Source organism: Enhydra lutris, unplaced genomic scaffold (genome assembly GCF_002288905.1).
Source record: "Enhydra lutris kenyoni isolate GAN:26980312 unplaced genomic scaffold, ASM228890v2 scaffoldscaffold14, whole genome shotgun sequence".
In the NCBI taxonomy this organism is placed as follows: domain Eukaryota; kingdom Metazoa; phylum Chordata; class Mammalia; order Carnivora; family Mustelidae; genus Enhydra; species Enhydra lutris.
Window position 1 is genome coordinate 9,410,536 of NW_019154098.1, and position 23,216 is coordinate 9,433,751.

Below are 23,216 nucleotides of genomic sequence, written 5' to 3' on the forward strand. Positions count from 1 at the left end.
CAACAATAAAAACAAACAGAGCTATGTAAAAAGAGAGAAATCTCCGAATTGCATTTGCTTGCCCACAACACCAAACCCAGCAATGCAGGGGATCTCTCAAGCGCCTTCCAGTATGCCAACTATCTGTAATTCCTCTGGCTTAAAAAAATGAGGCTATTCCCTGAGACTCTCCATGGAAACCCCAGGCTCTGTAGGAGCCATCAACATTTGGTGTGGGGGTGGAAGGAGATTACAGAGTCCCTGGTTGTAGTTTTGTTTTGCACAATTCTGGAAAAAAAGAAAAGAATTGAAAAACACTTAAAAACAAAAAGACTTTTTAAAAGTAAATGCCAAGTTGAGGTAAGACACTGGACTAAAACCCATCTATTTAAATTACTAGCACGGCGCCATAGCCCAAGCTAGGGGTCCACAAATCAGAGCTTCTGGGATTACTGCTGGCTCACCCTTCCCTACACTGAGATTCCTTATCTTTTTAACTCCTTAAAGAGGTAAGAGCAATTCAGTGTTTGTTACACATAATTTTAGCAGATAAATGAGAAAATGAGCTAACATTTCCAGACAGTACCAAAACTAAGGTTCTATCCTCACCTAAATCTGCTTGGCTCTGTTAGATCAAGCACTCCAATAATAAAATGAAAACAAAGGCATCAGTTTTTACAAGGGTACCAATGATTTCTTTGGGGAATGGGGACAGCAATGGTATTCTTACCTAGATTACCATCATGCCAGCATGGTTCCCAGTAAAAGAATATAGAAGGATTAGTGTGAGTTCATTAATGCTACAACTAAAAAATAAAATTTTAACCTGTTAAAGAACAGGTATCTATGATAATTTACATAATCTCATCAATCCTTTGCCACAATTTTTAAATTCAGCAATGTGGATGTCTCTTAAACACACAAAAAATTGAAAATCTAAGTCTGTTAAACCATTTTACAGCTCATGACTAACAACCTCATCATTCTAAAGACCCCAAGAGTTTCAATTTGACAAAAATACAAATTGTATTTTTTCAAATTCAATATAATTGCTGTCAAATTTCAATTTGACAGAAAATGCCTCTAATAAAAGTTCGAGTAAATAAGCCTTTCTACAGACGTTTTAAAATTCAAAGGTAACAAATTTACTTTTAAAATGAAGATGTATAGCTCAGTCAGTTAAGCAACTGCCTTTGCCTGCATCCGGCTCCCTTCTCCCTCTGCCCCCCCCCGCCCACCACTTGTACTCTCCCCCTCTCTCTATCGAAGAAATAAATAAAATCTTTTTTAAAAATAAATAAATAAATAAAACAAAATGAAGATGGAAACCAACCAACCACCAAAGCAAACACACATGTATTCTAGAAAACAAACAAACCAAAACAGCTGGTACTTTGTACATGAAAGACTCCTTGGGAAGCAGTAAGAAGCCCAACAAAGACTGCAAAGCCATTGAGAAAAGGTAGGTAACAAAAATGTTAGGAGAAAAAAGCAATCAAACCACTCAGAATTTCAATGCAAGTTAGAAAGACTCACAAAATTTTAATAAAAAGGTGTCCAATTAGGATATGACCTAAATTCCACTGCTTTCTCCAAAAATAAAAAATTAAAAGCAGTAACAGAAATAAATTAGAAACCCCATCACGCCACATTCAAACACTGTGGCTATGTTCAACCCTCTAATAAATGGACTTTGAGTAATTAACATTTAAACCACGCATTTCCTTCATTTAAGCAACTGAAGCTGCCGGCCGTCATCACACGCAGAGGAGCCTCACTCCTCAGCGCATCTACAAATTCATCATCTCACAAATCTAAACTACTCTCTACCATTCGCTTCTCCAGAAAACTGTCTTACTACTGTAACTTCATCAAAATTATTTCCAAGACTTCAAGAGGTGTGTGCCTTCCCTCTCCCCAAAAACATTTTAACTATTATGAGAACCAGGAACCACATCCCAGCCATAATTAGCCGTATGTCCGCAAATACAATAGAATTCTGAAAAAGACTAGGCTATTACTCTGATTAGAAGCAAAATCATTTGAATTTCAAGGATTCCCATCCCATATGCAATCACTACTTTGACATTTCAGGATATACAGTAACATCATTCTCAGTTATTACATAGCTGCTTATATCGGTCCATGTTTCAGTCATATTACTATTAGAAAATATACATATTTACTTAAATATTCAAAGAGAATACAATATTTTCTTTACAATATACAAAATATATTTAAAGAAAATATAAATATTTCCAAATGCACATCAAAGTAATTTCCCCAAAAGATATAAATCATTATAACTTTAATATATTTTTCATATATCCGTACATATCTTTAATAAACTACAGATTATTAAAGAACTGGAGAAGACCTTCATCAGGAAAAATATCTCAAAAAGTCAATGGTAACTCAGAAATTTTGTGGGGAAAGGGAAAAGAAAAATTAACTACCCTATGGATAGAAGGGGCTTGGAAAAGAGACAAAGGCAATGGATCAGATCTGGGAAATGCAAAATGTTTCAAAACCTATAAATCTTCACATTTGGGCACTGATTTTTTTAAAACAAAATACAGAAACAAAGTAACTTCAATCTTTTTGGTAAAATAAAACCGTAGAAAACTATGTATTTAATATTACATTTTTACTTTGAAAGAAGGTAAAGGCAGTGATCTAAAAAGTAAGTTACTTCAATCATTTTATTTTAGTATGTGCCACCAGCAGAAAAGAGCAAGCTCTGTTTTACACTTCATCTGATGAGCTGGTAAATAAAGTGACTCTAGGGAAGGTACTATTAAAACAGTCACTCCTAATGCTCTAAGCTGCAGATCAAGAATCAGTCTTACATTTTCCTTCATTTCTGGCTCAACTGAAACGTCTCTCATCCATCTAACTCCAAATTAGTAGTTTACTAGAAGAACATCTGAAATTAGTATTCCCTGTTTTTATAAATCATGTATACTCTTTGGCTGAGGTTAAAATTCTATAAAACTTCTAAATTAAACAATGTAACCATATCATATGTTACAATATCATAAAACCATCCACCAGCCAAATGTGTTATTGGCTGATTTTACACATCAGAGGCCCAAAATAACATTATAACAAATGACATTTAAATTTGGGAGATTCTGCCCACAAATATGGGAGTACATTTAAGGTACACAGTTAAACTTAAGCCATGTGTTTCTGAAATGTTACATTCTATTAAATCCTTAAACCTAAGTTCTGATCCCATTAAGTATTTTCTGGCTTAAAAACCAAGAACCCCTCTAATTATTTTAGCTCTAACAATTCCTATTTTAGTAGAAATAGGATATAAGAAAGAAGCAAGGAGAAGAAAGTCGACAAAACAAGAAGTCAGTCCAAGAAAGGTAAAGGTAAATGGTCTCCCAAAAGAACTTTTGACAGAGAATTCCTATCTCCCATAGAGATTACATAAAAGTATCTATAAAGAGGAATTACATATTAAATTAGACACTGAAATGCCTAGACCCTTTAACTGTAAGCCTAGCTACGTGTAAGATGAATCTTTTTTTTTTTTTTTTTTACCTGATGCTGTTGGAGCTCCTCTTCCATCAGCTATTGCTCTGGAAGCAGGATTTGTAAGCATCTGTGTGTCCTCCTTTTCTGCCCTGGGACATTCATTATGGTAAGCGGGATCTGGGGCTAGTGGTGCTGAAACTTCTGAACCACGACTTAAGTCAAGAGGGAGACAGGGTCCCAGCTTCTCAAGTGACAAATGTGCAACATCAGGCACTATACAAAATAAAGAATGTAACAGAGTATTAACACAGATAAACTGGCTTCATTAAAAATCAATGTGGACTAAAATGTTAACGAAGTTAAACAGTGCCTGGCATGACAGAAGGCACTCAAATATTTGTAGGGTAAACGAAGTGCTTGTTAAGTCCAAAAGACGTAATAAGGAAAAAGAAGAAACTTCCTAGTGTTTTCATAATCTTTATCTCTTTTATGTTTGGTTCTATAGGAAATCAATATACATTACCCTCTGGTACTGAAGACTCTTGCGGATTTTGAGAACTGATGGAGAATACTTTCCCATCAGTGGCTGGAGAGGGAGGAGAAACCTTTTCTACGGAATCATCAGGCATGGGCAAGGTGGCTAAGCGCTGAGATCTTCTTCTCCGTTCACTATGCTTGAAAGGTCTAGGGGGGTTCACGGGCTGTGGAGAACCTAGAAAAAGATCTTCAATGTTCACGAAGCAGACACATGCCAGGATCATCTTATAATATTTAAGGAGATAAATGGGAAAAATGATTCAAATTCTGCCCTCTGATGTTGTAAGGTATCCACAAGGAACGGCATGTTCCAAAAGTAATCAAAGGCAAAAACTGTGCCCTCATTCACAAAAAGTTAATCAAAACTTCTAAAATCTAAAGCCTACTAGAACCAAAAAGAAAAAAAAACATGGAACATTGATTTCAGGTAGTTTCCCAAGAGACAGACTACAGTTAATTCTCTAATTGCAGATCATTGTGATAGTTGTCATTCTTCCTTTGGGAAAATAGTCTCTGTAGAGCTGAGATTTTTTAAAAATTAAATATATAAATATATATATTCCTTTTGCTACATTACAATCTAGAAACTCGAAGGGAAAAAAAAAAGGCAAGGGGCATAGGTGACAAAAATCTGACATGCATTGTAGAGTTAGTGCTTCTCTTGCCAAAATAAAAGTAACGTAAATAAGTTTATCCCACCCTCATTCCCACAAATGGATTTTTATAAAAGTAAGTTTGGGCCTGATTCATTAAAAAAAATAGAACATAAACAATTTATAGTACTTATTATAGGCAAATAATGAGGACTTAAAAGAACAGAACACTATTCTTGTCCTCATGGGGGTTTTTTTGTGTTTTTTTTTGTTTTGTTTTGTTTTAATAAGCTAACTTGGTGGGTCGATTAAACATCTTCTATGTAACGCAAAATTTCCGCTTGGTTTTTTTTTTGCTTTTTTTTTTTTTAACCTTTAGTTTTCTTCTTTCTACGTGGATGTAAACATGGAAGAATTCAGAACAGGCAGGATTACACAGGCCAATAAACTCATGTTAACTTAGAAGGAGGAAATAAGAGTGGTCTAAAGAGCTTGATGTTTTGGGTATTTAAAAGTAATTTTACAAAAATCAAAACAAAAAACGACATGGTGATAATTGAAAAAAATGAAAGAATAAAATTCAATTGCTGTAACATTGTGGCTATAATACCAAAATACAAAACAATTTCAAAATAAAATACTTATCAATGTCACATGACATTGTGGTGATTACTAATGACATCATTTCATATGATAAATGCCAAAATGCAATGAAGCTTTATGAGGAAACAACGGAGTTTTTCTGTTCCCATTCTTTCTACCTGTTTATTAAAAAGAACAAAACCAAACCAAAAAAGTACCAAATCCTGCTCAAAAATTCAAAAATATGGTTTGGTAGAAAATATGGCAACTGAACGGAACCGGAGGCAACTATAGTTGACTGATAAAAGTCTTCTCAATGCCAACATTTTTCACTGTGGAAGACAGGATATGGAAGAGTTCATAAGAAAATGTGTCATATTCATTTACTAATCAGGATACTAATTCACTTGATGTATCAATCGCCAATCGCTTCTCGGCCTTTTGGCTAAGATCAAGTGATATATCAATCACCAACAGAAGTATCTCTTGTATCTAGCGTCTTCCCATGTAACAGTTTTTCTTATGTCTCTAATTTAGAATACTAAACAAGAGAAATGCAGGGTCATCTTCTTTTATGTATCAAGACCCATGATGGAGGCTATTTTTAAAAAGACTAGTAAGTTAACTACCTCAAGATTAGTGGTATTGAAACAGTAAAATCTTTAAAAATAAGACCAAGGAAGCATTCTTCTTCATTAGTAAAAATAAATTGAAATTTGTACTCCAAATCCCAGAACAAGAATGAATAAAATGTACTGCAGGGAGATAGAGACAAATGGGGACAATAACTAGATCTATCCCTAAGACCAGTCTTAGGAATTGACAAAAAATATCCAGTGTGAGTTTTTAACTTTTTGTTTTGTTTTGGTTTGGTTTTTTGTAATGAATCAGGCCTCTCACTGTGCTTGGATTATTATTGAGGATAGTCAAACTACAGTAAAAATTTGCGTTATTAAATGGTAAGGTTTCTCAATCAGTACAGTCTCTGTACAATAAATCAGTCAGAAATGTATATGCTTTTTGCCCCTGAAATAGTTTTAAGCCTTCCCTATCATATCCACTTAAGTTTGAATTTGTAAAAAGCAACTTCATAAAAATACAATATAACTACAATCAAACTGTTTTTAATTTATCTTATAGGATAAGTAACTATTTTTTAAAAATCTGTGCTCACTAGTTTTATTTATCACTGAAGAAGAAAGCTGAGATACAAGCGTCAAATCCTCGACTTGTATTAATTCTGGGGAAAGTGGTGATTTAGGGGGTTTTATACACCCAGAAGAATCTCCAGATTCATGTTTGCATTTCTTGCTGCGAGCCTTCCCTGAAGACAAAGTTGAGGATAACAGTGCAGGTTTCTGAGTGTTGGCAGAACTGCTAATGTCAGCTTCATTTTTTTTCTGACTTTGAGGTTTAGGTGAAATCGCCTGAATAAATAATAAAAAATTGATATTTTTATTTTGGTTTCTTCATTTTTGTTCTTGTATTCTATTTTGATTGTTAAGCAACTTTAGTATCCAAAAACATTGTTAAGCAACATATAACATTTCTATTACAAATGAAAAACCAAAAAGAACCCCACAAATTATTAACTAAAAGTTGAATAGGCTATCTTTAAAGGGATGCTGTCAACATTTAGTCTAAGTTTGACTTTTTAAAAACGTATTATTCATAATATTCTCAGAAAATAAAATATTATCTTGATGGACAAAGATTTTCACAGTATTAAACTGAAACATATCTCACTTGAAACCGTAATTACCAACTACCTTAATAATAAGTAAATAAACAGCATTTTCATTTTTCAGGTCAGTAAAGGAATACATTTAAAAGCTTCTGACTTTTAGATGTTTTCTAACAAAACAATCTCCTTTATTAAGTTGAATGCAGAGGTATAAGTAGACAGTTTCCCTTTAAAGAAAGATCTCAACAGGAAAACAATGACCAAATTAACGAAACATTATCTTTAACTCATTTTAGTGCTGAAAGCTAGAGTTTCATAAGCATAGTGCATCATGAAATCAAAGCCACCAGCAATACAGAGTTAAAAGACTAAAAAACAATACAAAACAAGCAACAACAACAACAACAACAAAAAAAACCAAGGAGTAAAACCAAGTGTAAGTTAAAAACATTGGATTTAAAAACAAAATACGTCGCATTCTTAGATGAGAATTTTTACCTTCCTCCTGCCAACTGATACTTTTAAAAAAAAATTAGAACTTTGTCAGTTCTTTCATAAAGGAAATCTTTATTCATTTGGCAGTAAAATTTCCTACCTACGTAGAAATAGATGTGAATGTGTCCAAAGACAATAGAGAATAGCCACATTGGATGGATTTATAATCTATGGATCGGGAATGCCTATGTTATATCTCTTTCTGACATACTTATCTGAGAGCAAAATAGGAGATACACTTTTTAAAAAATCCACACTAAGACAGGCCTCTATAAAATAGAATCAAATAGCCACTATGAACATGCTTGTCCCCAGGAACCTTTTTACTTCCTGATCTTTTGTGAGGGATGACCATCAGGTCAGCAGTCTGCAGTTCTCTCGAATATGAAAGATCATTGTCTGGGGACCAAACAGCCTTCTGCTCCCACTAAAATACAAGGCACTCAAATTTTGGTGTACAGTTTGGTATTAAGCAGGGCACCTTTGGATGTCCTACAGATGGCATGTCAGACATACCACATAAAAGGGATGGTGTCAAGTGTCCCATTCATTCAGTTGTCATCATTTCTATTCTTGAATTTACTCATTTACACATGTGTATAAGTGCAGAATAATCATTTGAAAAAGTACTCCATAAATGGAAAGGATTCCTGGACTTATCATAAAAGGTGTTGCCAGAAAAGTAATTAGAGCCATTACTTGTAAATAAACAATTTTATTGTTCATCTTCACATATGTGAGAGACATCACTACAGCATCCAGTACTCTCGAGTTACAAAGTTATAAAACAAGATTTTAAAACTTAAATTAGTATCTTGATAAGGTGCTTAACTTCTAAACAAGGACAAATTAACATTTTTAAAAACTTACTGAATTATGCATCTAATGCAGGTTTATCCAAAAGTAAATATAACATGACAATTCCCTAATACAATTAAATAATCTATAATTAATATCTGAGAATTGGGGTTCAAAACCACAGTTTGAATTTTTTTAAAGTGTAAATAAAGGAAATCCATTAGCACAGTAAGCTCTGGCTATAGGCCTGTTATCAATCGATGTCATGAGTGACATTATTTTACTCATTAAGACAACAGAGGTTAGTGACAATCAATACCTCTCCTTTAAGTCTAGAGTTGATACCAATACTTGTAATTAAGAGTTTTATAACTCGGCTTTTTAACTTTGAAGCAGGGCAAACAGCATAAAAATTAAGAGTTTGGTTACAGAACATTTCACAATGATATCAATCTGAATGACAAAAAATAGGGGAACAGCACTTATGTTCCTTAAAAATCTCAAATAATTTACAAAGTTTTCAGTAATGATTATTGGTCTCTTTGTTACAAAACTGGCAAGGACTCTCAAAAATGACTTACTTATGCAAAGAGAAACAGCCGAGTTACTCAATTTTTCTTTCTCTTTTTTAAACTTAATTTCAGAATGTTTTGTCTGTAATTCTCTCTGAAATGGGCACTGCCCTTTATGCTAACTTCCACATGTAATAAGTAATTTTCACAATCACATTCACCGCATCAGGATTGTGCATAATGAAAGATTGACATTGTAATGAATTTTCCAGAAACATTTTATTACCCAAGTCCCTGATTTATTGCATTCTGAGAATACCATAAACAGTGGTGAAAATACAAAATATTGTTATATCTGGGACGTTGAATATAGTAATACAGAGTAAAAAAAAAATCACTTAAAATTTGGTTGATAGTATACTGACAGTAACGGCAGAGACTTAACCGCTTAATGATCACAGAATATCAGAAGGTATGATTCGCTGACATATTTATCAATTTAAAAGCCATTGGTTTAATACAACATTAAATGGAGGCACCAAAACAATGCACTGTTATCAAATCAGGCCTAAAATAACCCTGAAAAACTCAATACAATATCAATTAAATTTGGACTATTTTGTAAAACGCATATAGAGAAGAGCAAAAGATACTCATTTTAAAGTCTTCTTTATTAGGCTACTAATAAAGAAAATTAAATACAAAAGGATATATTAAAACTACATTAAGGCTCAGATTTTAAAACAGGAGAACCAAGGAAATCCAGTTATGGCTATTACTGTTTTCTTATAGTCTTACAGTGCCCAAGAAGTTAAGCCCTTAGAGAATGTAAAAGCATGCACAGTTCATTATGTACAGGTACTATGGGAATCTGAAGGTAGCCAAGGCAAAATCTAGCAACTGCAACCTTCGCTATTAAATTCCTCTATTAGGTGGTTTAAAGACAGACCCTTCATAGTTTTTTAAAATTCTTTTTTTTGTAGTTATTAAAATATACATCCTAGCAAAAATGTATGGCTCATTGATCAATTCATAAAACACATAGTCAGTCTAACAACACCAACTGTTACAATATAAAAGAAACTTCTTACAAAAGAAGCTTTATTAGATGTCAAAAACCCTGTTTTAACTCACAAATGAAAAGTATTTGTGTAAGGGTCTTTTTGTAAGCTAGTTAAAGGTGGTCCAGCTGGAAGCTTATACCCTGGGATGCCTGTCTCTGGGCCTTCAAATGTTGGAGAGAGAGGCTTTAATGCCAGTCTACTGAAAACAAACACTAACAAAGTCTGTAGTTTTATCTGTATACCTGGGAGAAGGCAAAGTTAAAAATATATCATCCATTAATTAGCTTCCCTTTCCCACATCTGATCACAAGGGCAATTTCAATTACGTGGATACTATAGCTCCGTGACCATTCCAGTTGGGAACCTTGAAAACAATCAAATGCTACCGTTTCATACCTGCTCCAGCATTGGAGCTGTTTCAGTGCAGTCTTCCTTTCTGTCAGCACCATCCACCCCAACAGCTTTGGATGCCAACAAACCTTGAGAAAAATTGTACAGAAATTGCTTATTAGAAAAATTAATGACTTTCACTCCAACTTCCCCCAAATTTTAGCAGCTGAAATCCCCCATTCTCAAATTTCACTTGTCAAAAATACAAACACCCTTAAAGGACTAAATCAGCACCTGAGATGCTTATACAATTAGTTTCCTGTAAAAATATTACTCCTAAAGATGTCCTTAAAACACACCTAGACACACACACATATTTAGCCTAAAAATTTTTAATTCTACAACTTAATGTCTAGAAACCTAAGATTGCTTAGATTAATACTTAGATTAATACTCATAATACGGGTTTTGTCGATACAACTGAAATAGAGAGTTAATATTAAGATCTGAGAAATCTTTCCAAACATCTACAATGTAAGATTTTGTTGTTTTATTAGCTAACCCAAAAAAAAAAAAAAAAAAAAAAAAAAAAAAGAACAATGGCTTTATTTTTAATTCTACTTGGTTCCCTTGATCTAAGCTTTATGGGTTTATCCCTGTACCTCACTGTACCTTATCTTCTTACAAAAGTGCCAAAAACACTGACAGGACCAAAGTGCAGACCCTTCCTACATTTGAGCTTAATATTATAGCCTCATCCAAGGAATTCCAGTTTTCTCCAATGTATATCACTAACTCTCAATTTTAGGAAACAAAATATTTCATCTAGAGTATATAAAATAACTTTGCAAAACATTAAAACTCTGCCTTAATTTATAAATTAAAGGCATTTACTTGGATAACGAGTATGTCTTTGCTGATGACCACTGGCACATAAAAAGTGACCAGAAATCACTTTTGTCATTTTGAAGTTGGTTACACAAAACCTCTGCTTCAAAGGAAGTTAATTTAACTGATGGCTTAACAGTAAACTTACTATAGCAAGTATATCACCCATACTACACTGAAGGAGTGTATAGCACACCTAACAGAAAAAGTACCCACAAACGCCATATTAGTAACATCAGGCTATCCATGTGGCCACATCTCGACTTTTTCAGGTAACAGTATGATAGATGTTAAGTAATCTAAGTATGAATTCAAATATTAAAATCATACCCTTAAAGCAGCATTAGAGCCAAGTGTTAAATTAGGTAAAAAACACCCTTCCTTTATTGGGAAGTTGAATATCCAGGACCCAGAATTGTAATTTAAGATAGAAAAGGTGGGGTGTAAAACAATGATTTTGATACATTTGGTCTAGTTGATGTAACAGTCTATATAGTTTGCTCACACAATATTAAGTATAGATTTAAATGGGGGAAAAACCCAATATAGAAATAATTTCACAGAAACTTGTAAACCATAAATTCAATCCTAATTATATTGGTATCCCTTCTGAACATATTTTTAGGTGACTGAAAGAGATATAGCATGGTGTACTTCCTTAACATTTAAAACCATGTTCCCTTGGTTTTTCTTTTCGAGCTAGTATTTTTGAGAATCAATGCTACTGAAATAAAAAGGAAAGTAATTAGGGATTAAGTTCTTTTGCAGGAAACTGAGTACAGGTTCCACTTCTAAGGTTTACTCAACTAAGACAAATATTTTGCTATTCAGTCTATCAAATATCTTAATTTGGCTTCCTTTCACATAGGTTCTAGAAATACTTTTCAAATCCCATCAGTGCACAGAAAAGATCTCAAATCACGAAATTTAAAATAAGGGACTACAAGCTTTAAAATAAAAAAATTCAGACATACTCATGAATTTGAATTAGGATATTACAGACCCAATTAATTAAAAGCAATTCCCACTTAATGGTTTGTGAATGAAAAATAAAGCTTTGTAATGTTCTTGTAAAAGGTAACAGGGCATTTAATAAGAAAGTACTCAAAATTAGATTAGAAAATACAGTAAGTGGCATCCTGAGAATTCAAATGCATCCAGTACAATTGATAAGCGCTTTCGTACTTCACGTCCACGCCATCTTACAGAAGAGGCACCAAATACAAACAACAAAAGGAAACAAGAGTAAAGTCTTTGGCAAGTCTCGGATTCCTGCCCTTAAGAGACTGTCCAAAATCTGTTTTCTTGGCCTGTGAAGATGCTGGGAAGAAATGCAATATCCTTAGAAAATGAAAAGAGAGAGTTAAGTGAAAGGAAAGGGCCACAAATGAATTTTAGTTATCTGTAAATACTTATCACCAATATATCACTAATAGGTCTGCCTCCAGAAGAATGCATCTGTAATTATCTTAACAGAATGCATAATCATTTCAAGATTATTAGGTAAATATCAGGTCAAAGTACAGTATCAAATATTCATGAGTCACCACAAAGTCACAGTTTCTCAATACTGCACTTCTGCTACAAAACACATAGCTGTCACTCTCTGCTAACAGGAATGAATAGAATAGAGGCCAGAGTACCCTGGAATGGCAAAAGGGAGGAAAGAAAAATAGTTAAATTTGTGCTCCACTTTTCAACCAGGGATTCCAAAACACAAAGTTCTTGCTGGGAATTAGAATCAAATATTCTTAAAATTATCACCAATAACATTGACTGGCCCATTCAGAGTTGGTTTTTTTTAATTATTTTAAAAAATTCCATAACCTGCACACACTTATCTAAGCTGGCTAAAATTCTAGCAACTCCTAGAACTAGCAGAAATAACACATGACCAAATGCTGATGTTTCTTCTTTTGCTCCCTTAACAAACTGTATTTTAAAATCTACTCAAATTCGCTTGAAGTTTGCTTGCAACTTTGTCCCGAAGTATGGACTCTTAAATCTCTCCGTAAAATTGTCAGTTCTAACTCAGTATGCGTGAAGTGTGTAACTATCAATAATGTACATTACCTAAAGAAAAGTCAGTCTCTGGAAGAACATACATACACTGTGCAACTATCATTTCAGAATGTACTTATTCAGAAACTTCAAAAAAGCCATCTTATATCATTCCCTAAAGAGAATTCAGGTTTAGAATCTCTACAGGATGTGTATACGGGGGAGGAAACAAAAGGAGGGTGAATATATCAATTACATTTATCCCGTGGCTGGTCCACATATTTCCGGCTAGAATGATTTCAAAAACAAGTAAAATGGAGTTGGTGGGGGGTGGGAGACATCAGTGCAGGCTAAGACGCTGCCACAGTCACAGCCGTGTTCCTCTCAGTAGTAAAGGGGCAAAAAGACACCATAAGCGAGCTTGATAAATTTAAAATATAGCATAATTCTGTAACAAAATCACTATCTTATAGTAGTTCTCATCTCTTTTTATGGTAACAAATGAAATTGACCGCACAGAAACAAGCCTGAGCTTCAACCAGTGAAGACAATCTCGCAAGATCTAGTAATCTTTTTGCAGGATATAGTTGCAAGGTGGACACAGGAATAAATGCAGAAATGTGAACTATTAAAAGGATTATCACATATTCAATACTCTGAGTAAATGAAGGGAAAACACAGAATGGCTTCACACCCATAACAATCTCACATTTTTCTACTGCTGCCAAACTACCACTTGTTCTTTGGAGACTCCCAAGGGCTGACGTGAGGGGCACAGTCCCTCCATACGAGGTGCAGGGTGTTACCAAGCAACCAGCATTAGAGCTTCCTTGACGCAATATGGTTTTCCCCACTATTGTCTTTTCAAGGCCATATGTAAATAAGACATTGTTGTGCACTGGGCTGTTTTCTTCTTTTATTTCTTTACATGTTGGGCTTGAACTTCTCAGTAAAGCACCTGTGAGAACAGACTGCCTGAAACTAAAAGCAGATTTCCAGACTGTAGGACAACCCTTGAGGCTGGTAAGCTGGCAGTCACACCGCGTCAGCGTCACGTCCATCTCCCTTGGTCTTGACCCCTCCGGTAGCGCTTTCAGTCTTGGTCTCACAGGAGCTGGAAGTGCTCTTCCTCTTCTGCCACAGTATGCAACCCTAGTTTCCATTCTGCTAGGGCCAAACGAAGTCTTAAACTGCCATCATAACAACCACCTCGATAACATTTTGACTTTCTACAAAGCTAACAGTTTCTAAGGAAAAGGCGGAATGGGTGAATTCATTTGAAATATTTCCTGACCTGGGGTCAAAAATATCCTTTACCAGAAAAAGGCACAAAAACAGTATTAACAAATACAAAGACTACGTATTCTCACCTGTTGAAACCAATTCTAATCACTTAAGATGAACACTACCATGATACAACAGTGGTCCGAAAGAGCCCTCAGCTGCAGTCATTTTTCAGTGGGCTTCTATTCTTCAGAAAATGGTCAACATGTCTAATTTCCATTTATTCTTTGATCTAACAATGAAACCAAAGCTTCTTCGTATTATTTAAAAGAATGCCAACGAAGGTTTATACAGCTTTATTAGGCACTAAAAACCACTTTGTCCTTAAAATAAAAACATATGACTAAATACTTGGAAGTATTTTAATTTCCCTTATAGCATATACCAAGAAAAATTAAGTATGCTCACAATTTTTTGAAAGACGAGAATCATTAGGCTGAACAGGTCTTGGAAGTGACACACGGCCTAGTATGACTGGCCCTGCTTCAGATACTTAAATCTCTTCTCCTGTGAACACTGACCAGGCTAGACTTCCAGAGTTTTCACCATCCTAGCACCCTACTTCCTAAATTGTTAACAAAACACAGAAAAATAAGACGAGCTTCTAAGGACCAACCTGAAGATAAATTTGAGAAACTCAGAAAAGTGCTTTTACTTTGGAATTAACACATTCAGGAACTACATTTAATTAATTAAGTATTCATCTTTCCAACCACATTGCTACCATCTTTTTTTATTTTTTTTTTTTTCGGATTTTATTTTTTCAAGGAATCTCTACACCCAACATGGGGCTTGAACACACCATCCCTAGATCAAGAGTTACTTGCTCCACGGACTGAGCCAGCCAGGCGCCCCTTATTTGCTACCATCCTTAATGAGACAGGGCAAGAGTAAGAAATGTTTATATAATAATATTTAGAACCACAGAGATGATGTCACCACAGATTGACAAAAGCAGATAATTCAATGTTTATAGAAACTACTCCTACCAGGTGATTTTAAAACTATGGAATTTTATCACATTTGATCCTATCAATCCTCACAACATCCCTGTGAGGTAGGTAGAAAGAATGTGATAGTTTTCACATTTCACAAAAGAAAAAGCTGACAGTGCTGGAGGATGCTGACCTTGAAGAACCATAAAGTAGCTGTCTTTCTTGTTAACCTACTTGTTAACACTTAACCACAAGATACATTTTACTTTATTAAAAACAGACTACTCTAAAATCAAACCCTCCAATCCTTCCCCCCCCACCCCAAAAAAATCATTGTAGTTTACCAGTAATCTTGTTAAGTCGAGCTCTCTTTGCCTGAAATGAGTTGCCTTGATTATTTTTCCTCTTGTTTGATAATGTGCTCTCTGGCTGTGGAAAGACCATCTTTGGAACGTTCTCTACATGAAGTCCTACTTTTAATAGAATACATATATGAGAGTTTATCTAGAATCCAAAGTTAAAACACATTATTTTTTTTTTTTTAGATAGCAAAATAGTAAAAATGCTTTGCACTTATTTTTAACCTAGTGCTTAACACAGAACTTTAAAAAACACAAATTTCTCCAGACTGATATATTAGAAATAAAGAACCATTAAGCAGTTATTCTTTAGTAAAGAAAAGCAGGAAGAAAGTGACTCACTGCTTTTTCCATATTACATAGTAAAATACATGCAGAAGCACTTAAAAAGTCAAAGGGAAAAAAAATCACAAAACAAAAACCCCAAAGCCTACTAATAAGAGCTTAAAAGTCAAAACCGGAACTCATTTCTATTGAAGAATACTAAGGTCACCAGTTATCCAGTAGCCATATTAGACCAGTAATTTTCAGCTCTGCAACCTGCTACAGAAGTTAACTTCTTCCCTCATGCAAGGGAAGAGCCCAATCATTCCACCATACCCTCAAACTGCAGGTAACCAAAGGGTCTGGCCTACTGTCTAGCGAGTTTACCCTGCCACGAAGAATGAACGTAAGAACATATTTTGTACCAAATGTTTCACTAGATGTGGGCAGATCTTCCTTCTTCTCAACTTCTGCAGAAGCTATAGAAGTTGAAGTCTCTTCCTTCTTTGAAGGTACTTTAAACCATTTCCTGTCATCTTTCTCTTTCTCTTTATTGCTGTTGGCGCTGGCGCGAGGCTTGCTCCCGGTTTTATTCTTGGCTGCAGCCGCGGCAGCTGCTTTGACTAGAGCTATCCAATCCTCCGGAGGAAAAACACAAAAACATGTGAAGTATTAAAAAACTCATCAACATTTAATTACACCAATGAATACAAACAGGTCTCACATTTCCAAAGCCACCCTCACATGCACACAAATATAAAAACTGAATTAATTAATTTATAAGATAAATCAACATGGTGATGATCAAATTTAATGATCTAATGGGTTACTTGGATTGTATAACCTTACATAAACTTAGAAAATATTCAGTAACAGATATTCCTTTGATATATTTCCACAGAAATAAAACCTAATGAGAGAGGCAACCCTTTAATAAATATGGAACACTGCATGGTGCTCTTAGCACTTTAGATTCAAGTGGCAAACTGCATTTCTTTTCTGAATACAACAAACCGTAAAAGAAGAGAAAAAATGCTTTCGTTGCAATTCTGTAAAGATTAAAAGAAATGTACTTCCATTGAACAAATTACTCTTCCTTATTAGGAAGAATGTACCACTCACAATATGGTCAACTTCACAGAATTCAAGGTATGATTTTATTAATTCTTAAAGCTTTGAAAATTTGCACACCAATTTATCACAACAGCTTAGTACTACAGTGAAAGAGAGCCATCTGATTTGACCAAGGGGAAATACATGCAGTCAGGCTCCAGACTAATTTCCCTCTCTCTTCAACTTCCTAGTATTTGTGTGGATCGCCATTCTTCTGAGATATGAATGCTTACTCTTCCTGTGTTTATATTCTCAGTTTGTTGCTAAATAATTTTTACTATTACTATTTTATTTTTAACTAAAAATGCTTGTTGTAAAAAAATAAAAAGATACTTAAAAAGTGGTGCTAACATTTTAATTTTCACAATCAAAAAGATTTTTTTAAAACAAGTATTTATACTATCTCTACAGTTAATCTTCCACTGAGAACACTAAACTTCAAAGAGACTAACTCTTATTCAACCAAAATGGGTAATACATTTAATTCTTAGTCCATATAACTAAAAACTACTTCACAACATCAAATGCATTTACTTCCCAGGTTTCATTAACAAAAGTCAATCATTAGGTGATACAGGTTGATGGCTGCTCAGTCTTGAAAATATATGAAGACAATAAGCCATTAAAAATAAACCAACAAACAAAATCTGTTTCGTTATGTCCCCATGATTAAAATGAACTAAAACTCTCATGTGATTGCACCTAAAACATTCACCCAATTTTCTATTGAATACCTTGCTACATGTCCAAGAAGCATGCTAAGCATTCATGAGACAATTCCTAAGAGATGCTGCCTGAAAGACCCCAAAAATGCATTGGCCCTGCTCCTGCCTAGAAGGAACGCCTTTGCTCCTGCCTGGAAAATGACCAGCATATAGCTTTTTCAGTATTTAAACTGTGTCCCCAGTACATATCTTATTAAAGTGAATTAAGACATGGGGTGTCTCAATGGCTCAGTCGGTTAAGTGTTTGCCTTCGGTGGGATCCAGCCCCACATCCTGGAATCCAGGATCCGGCTGGAACCCAGCATCTGGTTCCCTGCTCAACAGGGAGTTTGCTTCTCCCTCTACCTCTCCCCCACTGCTCATGATCTCTCTCTCACTCACTCTCAAATAAATAAAAATCTTAAAAAAAAAAAAAAAACCCACAGTTGTGAAATACAGGTTTAGGTCTCTAATTTGTAAAACAAAACAAAACAAACCAGATAAACCAGTACTGTCCAATCCCAGGTATACTTAGAGCCATGTTTTTTGTTGTTACCTATAAGGAACTGAAAGGCAAATAAAATTAACTATAAGACAGTGTGACAGAAGAGGCAGTGGAGGAATAAACAAAATACCTTGGAAGAAAACAAAAGATTAATCTTGACTTAAGAGAAAGGCTACTAGAAGGCTTCAGGAAACATAACAGATGAGGTGAGCACTGCAGCAGGAATCTTCAAGGCCAAGGGCAGAAGGAAAGGAGACAATGGGCACCGCCAGGAAGAGGAATACCATTAGACAAAGCCATGGCAATCAGAGTGTAAGAGAACAGGCACAAGGGGCAAGAACAGTCTGAGTAAGTCAAAGGGCTACAGCTAAACTGAGCCTTGAGACTGACACTAAGTATTAGAGAAAAAAAGCACCTCGCCGATGAAATGGACAGTAAGCAACAAAGCAGAAACGGAAACAAAAATATAGCCGAACTAGCAAAGTGCCAAATTCAGAGAGATCATACCTGTATGGTCTTATGAAGAGAGAGTGCTTAATTCTCTGTTCCACATTGTGAGGAAATTTTTAAGTTGTTAGAGAAATGCTGAAAAATGCCAGGGGTAAATTCCATCCCCACCTCTTTTCTCTCTTTTTTCCCCCACCTTCTTTCTGAACAGAAAACTGGGAGAGATTCATATTGTAGCTCTTAAAAGTACAATCAGATAATTTTTTTAAAGTTCCTGATCATATGACTTGTTAATCATGGAATCACTGCATTTGTGTCATTAAAGAATTCTCCCATTATACTGCCCTTCTATTTTTAAACAGGTAAGATCCACTATTAAAATTAACTGGTGTGATCATTCCATGAATTAGAATTAATGATCTGCTTCAAAGCTCCCTGTAGACAACAGAGCAGTACACAATTAATAAATCAGATTGAGTTCAGAATCACTCTGCATTACGGTTATACGAAATTCTAAGTCAGTCACTCAATTCTCTAAGTTCTGAATTCCTCAACTGTGAAATAGAAGTATCAGTCTATAGCTGTGTCAAAGGATTTGCTATGAAAACCCAATTAAATAATGTATGCAAAAAATTTTTTATAAATAGTAGAGGACCTTAAAAGCAAATCTTTAATATTAGTGAGTATTACATCAGCACACTTGCAAAAAGAAAAAGTAGGACAGAAAAAGCTACAGAAAGTTTAGGGAAGAATATATATATATATATACTGCATCAATTTATCTTTGCTAATTTAGTAAAAGAAATTTACTGTGTATCTTTACAAAGGAATTCTCAAAGTACTCAAAATTTCTAAGATACATGCAAAGTTGGATTCTCTCAGCACTACCCACACAACACCTGACTTAGTATATTCCCTACATGAAAACAAGTAAAAAACTTTTTGGGAAAAAAAAGACACTTATAAAATGAGGCCATTTTATAAAAAAACAATTCTACCAATATTTTAGTGTGCTAGTATTAAAAATTATGAAGAAAAACGTAAATTAAAAGAAATAATAGTGTTACTCAGGGTGCCTGAGTGGTTCAGTCGGTTAAGCTTCTGACTCCTGATTTCAGCCCAGGTAGTAATCTCAGGGCTGCGAAATCGAGCCCTGTGTCCGCTACCACTCACCCCCCACTCCCCCACCCCCCCACCAACCTGGCCTGTGCACACTCTCAAGTTCTCTCTCTCTCTTAAAAAAAAAAAAAAAAATGCAATGTTACCCCTATTTTCTTTCAGTAGTTTATATTTTGGATGTAACTACTTACTAAAAGTAAACACCCAATACATCCCATAAATTTTTTGACTTGTAATTTTACCAAAATTTGCTTGGTATCCCACTTTGGAAAAAAATGAAGTTTTAGGCTTAGTGCCATCTCACCAACATTTGAATAACCAGAATAAAAGAAAAGCTTTAAAGCAAAAAAAAAAAAAAAAAAAGAGAGAGAGAGAGAGAGAGAGAGAGAATTTTAATTAAAGATGTATATTAAACTAAGTTCCCAATGTTTTAATCAATCTCTCTATGCAGTAACCAAGAAATCACACCACTGAATGCTCAAAGGAACATTTTATTTATACGTACAGGTAGGAAGACACAAAGCAATTTCCTGATCAAAAGCAATTCCATTTTAAATTGCATTTCCATATTAATTGGGGAAGAAAATTCTGCTAGCTAATGACTGCAAAACTAAATTTTTGAAAACCAGGTGATTTAAAACAATCATACTTCTCGGAATTTATCAGGAATCATTTTTTTTTTAAATGCGGTGATATACATTTGTATACATTTGGCTGGAGCTGACCAGACGATTTCAACACATTTCAGAATGATACTTTTCACTGCACAGTATGGAACAAATATGTAGCATATATCCATATTAGACATTTTCATAGATTACTTTCATTTCTTAAAAATTAATTGTAGGTCCAGGTGCTGAAAATCCCAAATAACAGCAGAACATAAAAGAAAATCTTTTAAATTTCTACTGGCACCTTTTCTTTCCAGTCTTTCAGGAAACATATTCAACCAATGGAATCATGGTTTTAACTTCATCCCAGATTCTCCTTTAAATGCTTACCGTTCTTTCTTGCTTTGAGCAGTGACAAAGCATGTAACAGACTGCTTACGTCCATGACTCAGAAAGCCCTACCTGAAACAGCCTAGAGTGTCAGGTAAGCGCCTTTTAAAAGAAGATTAAGGACTATGATTTATAAAAGGAAAGAAGAAGATAAGAAACTCAATATAAAATTTATATTAAAAATTAACTTTCTAAATGATACTATATACCAGGAAAAACAAGATGAAATTAAAAAAAGGCACTTACCTCACTTCCCATAGACTGGTTACACGATCCAGCTGGGTCGATAGGACAACACCAGCTTAGTGGATGCTGGGATTTCACCTGGAACAGAAACTAGTGACCTATAACTTTAGCAGGTCTAAAGCCAAAGAAGCAAAAATCAAGTGTATAAATTTATTTTACATTCTAAGCTTCTTTTTCTTGCTGCTATTTGGGGCTATCAGCACATAATCCTACAATTAGTTCACTTTAAAATATATATATATAAAAACTTTTTTTGATTGTCACCATTCAAGAAGACATCCCTTTGGGTAGCTAGGAATGCTGAGCACCCTTACCTGCCCCTTAGCATCCTCGGGCATGGCCTTAATGTGCATTCTTTTTAAACAACGAATTACTCCATCATAAAACTGAACTGTGAATGTTCCTGAAACAGGAGCAAGTCATAATCATTAGAAAATACAACTAAACTTTACAGCAACACTTGAAATCTAACCAGTAACGCCCTGACAGAAGTATATACACTGTAACTGCAGTAACTGCAAACACACACCCGTTAAGAACTCCATCAAGTTGGTTAAAGTTTATTTTCCCTTTCCCCTAATAAAATCATTATTTACAAAGAAATCCCAAGGAATTATCTATCTATAGGAATTATCCTTTGCTCTCTTTGGAAGTTTCTTTTTAGAGAGAAAGAACCGATAGACCAAAAAAAGTCATTTACTCAAGGAAAGATTATTCTGTTTACAGTATTAACAAACTAGCAATTAAGAATCAGATCCACAAGCTTCTAAGTTAGAAAATACAGGCCATCTAGATGACACTGTTGCTCTGCAGATCAGAACACTGAATTCCAAGGAGGCTGAAGGCTCTGTCCACAGCAGTCCACTAAGCAGCAGCACAGCCATAACTACATCCCCATCCCCATGCCTTTCCCACACACTCATTCTGCGTTTAGAGCTTGAGACCGTGTTCTCACGACAATCACAAAGTGTATTCACTTTTGGTTACAGAGACCATGTTCTCAAGTCAACAAAAGTCAGTACTACCACAAAACATATAAATTACACAGATTTTATACTTAAGAAATTTCAATAATTTTCTATCATTTCTGTACAAATGAGGGCTGAGAGCCACTTTAAGGAAACAGATACTAGACCTTTACAAAAGAAGTATAAACAATAAGTGTGGTAATTATGTTTGGCTTAGAAGTTGGCACCAAAGCCAGATATAGATGTATAAAGATTTTCCTTAATTTTGCAATTTGAACATCATAGGATTTCATCTTTTCTATAATTAGCATAATTCACAATATTACAGATATAAAGATCTAGACCCAAGTTACGGAAAAAAAACTGACCACTAAGTAGCAAGGATATAAAAACACTGGTAAAATTTTGAGAATACCAAACCATACATACACCTTATACTACCATCATTCCTGTAACTGTCCTCTTCCTTCTTCAATAATGGCCTTCCAGAGGAGAGCAGGCGCCACACTATGTCAACCGGACATTCATCCCTCCCCACTGTTGATCACACTGTTTCTGCTCTTGTGATGCCTTTCTCCTTTCCTCTCTCCAACCTATTCTTCAAGGACCAGCTCTTCAAATCCCACCCATAATATGAACACTTCCTTGTGCCTTCCAGTTTACAGATCTGTCCCTCCTCTTCAATTTCTCTAAGACATATTTCAAACACCTTAATGTCTATTTTTGTTCATTTTGTTTAGCTCCTACAGTGAACAGAAGGCCTCTTGAAGGCATCCTTTGCATTGTTTTTCTTTGGGCATGGCAAGCAGGTTCATCCACCTTGTGGAGCATACAGAAATCACAAGACAAATACCTCCAATAGAGACTTTTTAAAAAGAAATTACATCTGTCAATATTTCACTAAGGGCTTACTTAAACTCCTCCTGAAATGGCAGAGACTGCAGTTAAGTGTCTTCGTTCTCCACCAGTGCAATTTTAATTTTATTTTCTATGCCCATGGACAAACGGGATAGGATAAAATATGGGGGCTTTGCTTCTGAGGGCATTGCAAGTGTATGTACACACAGACTTGTAATATGCTACACTCCCAAAGAGCTTTAAGCATGGAAGCAAGTGACCTGCAAACCTAATAATGGAGATGCTCCTCAAGTCTTCCGGAAGTAAGGTGACTAGTGGTAGGCAGTAAAATCATAGCCAGAACTGTTATTTCAATTCCTTAAAACAATACATTGGAATAGGCCTTTGTAAAGTTATGTCATAATTTCAAGCTAAACAACGATTTACTTTTCCACACCTAACATTCTTTATCTCTTTAAATG

At 34.9% G+C, this 23,216-nt stretch overlaps 1 protein-coding gene across 1 annotated transcript in view; it reads right to left on the reverse strand.

Moving 5' to 3' along the window:
• Nucleotides 1-23,216, reverse strand: part of LOC111146781 (PHD finger protein 20 like 1) — a 79,117-nt gene that overhangs the window by 33,437 nt on the left and 22,464 nt on the right. The window contains exons 5-12 of the mRNA XM_022502463.1: nucleotides 21,244-21,332; nucleotides 20,930-21,007; nucleotides 16,220-16,433; nucleotides 15,516-15,641; nucleotides 10,130-10,212; nucleotides 6,355-6,607; nucleotides 3,992-4,180; nucleotides 3,535-3,741 (exon numbers count right to left, since the gene is read on the reverse strand). Of these exons, the coding sequence (XP_022358171.1) occupies nucleotides 3,535-3,741; nucleotides 3,992-4,180; nucleotides 6,355-6,607; nucleotides 10,130-10,212; nucleotides 15,516-15,641; nucleotides 16,220-16,433; nucleotides 20,930-21,007; nucleotides 21,244-21,332 (1,239 nt within the window). The remainder of the gene's footprint in view (nucleotides 1-3,534; nucleotides 3,742-3,991; nucleotides 4,181-6,354; nucleotides 6,608-10,129; nucleotides 10,213-15,515; nucleotides 15,642-16,219; nucleotides 16,434-20,929; nucleotides 21,008-21,243; nucleotides 21,333-23,216) is intronic.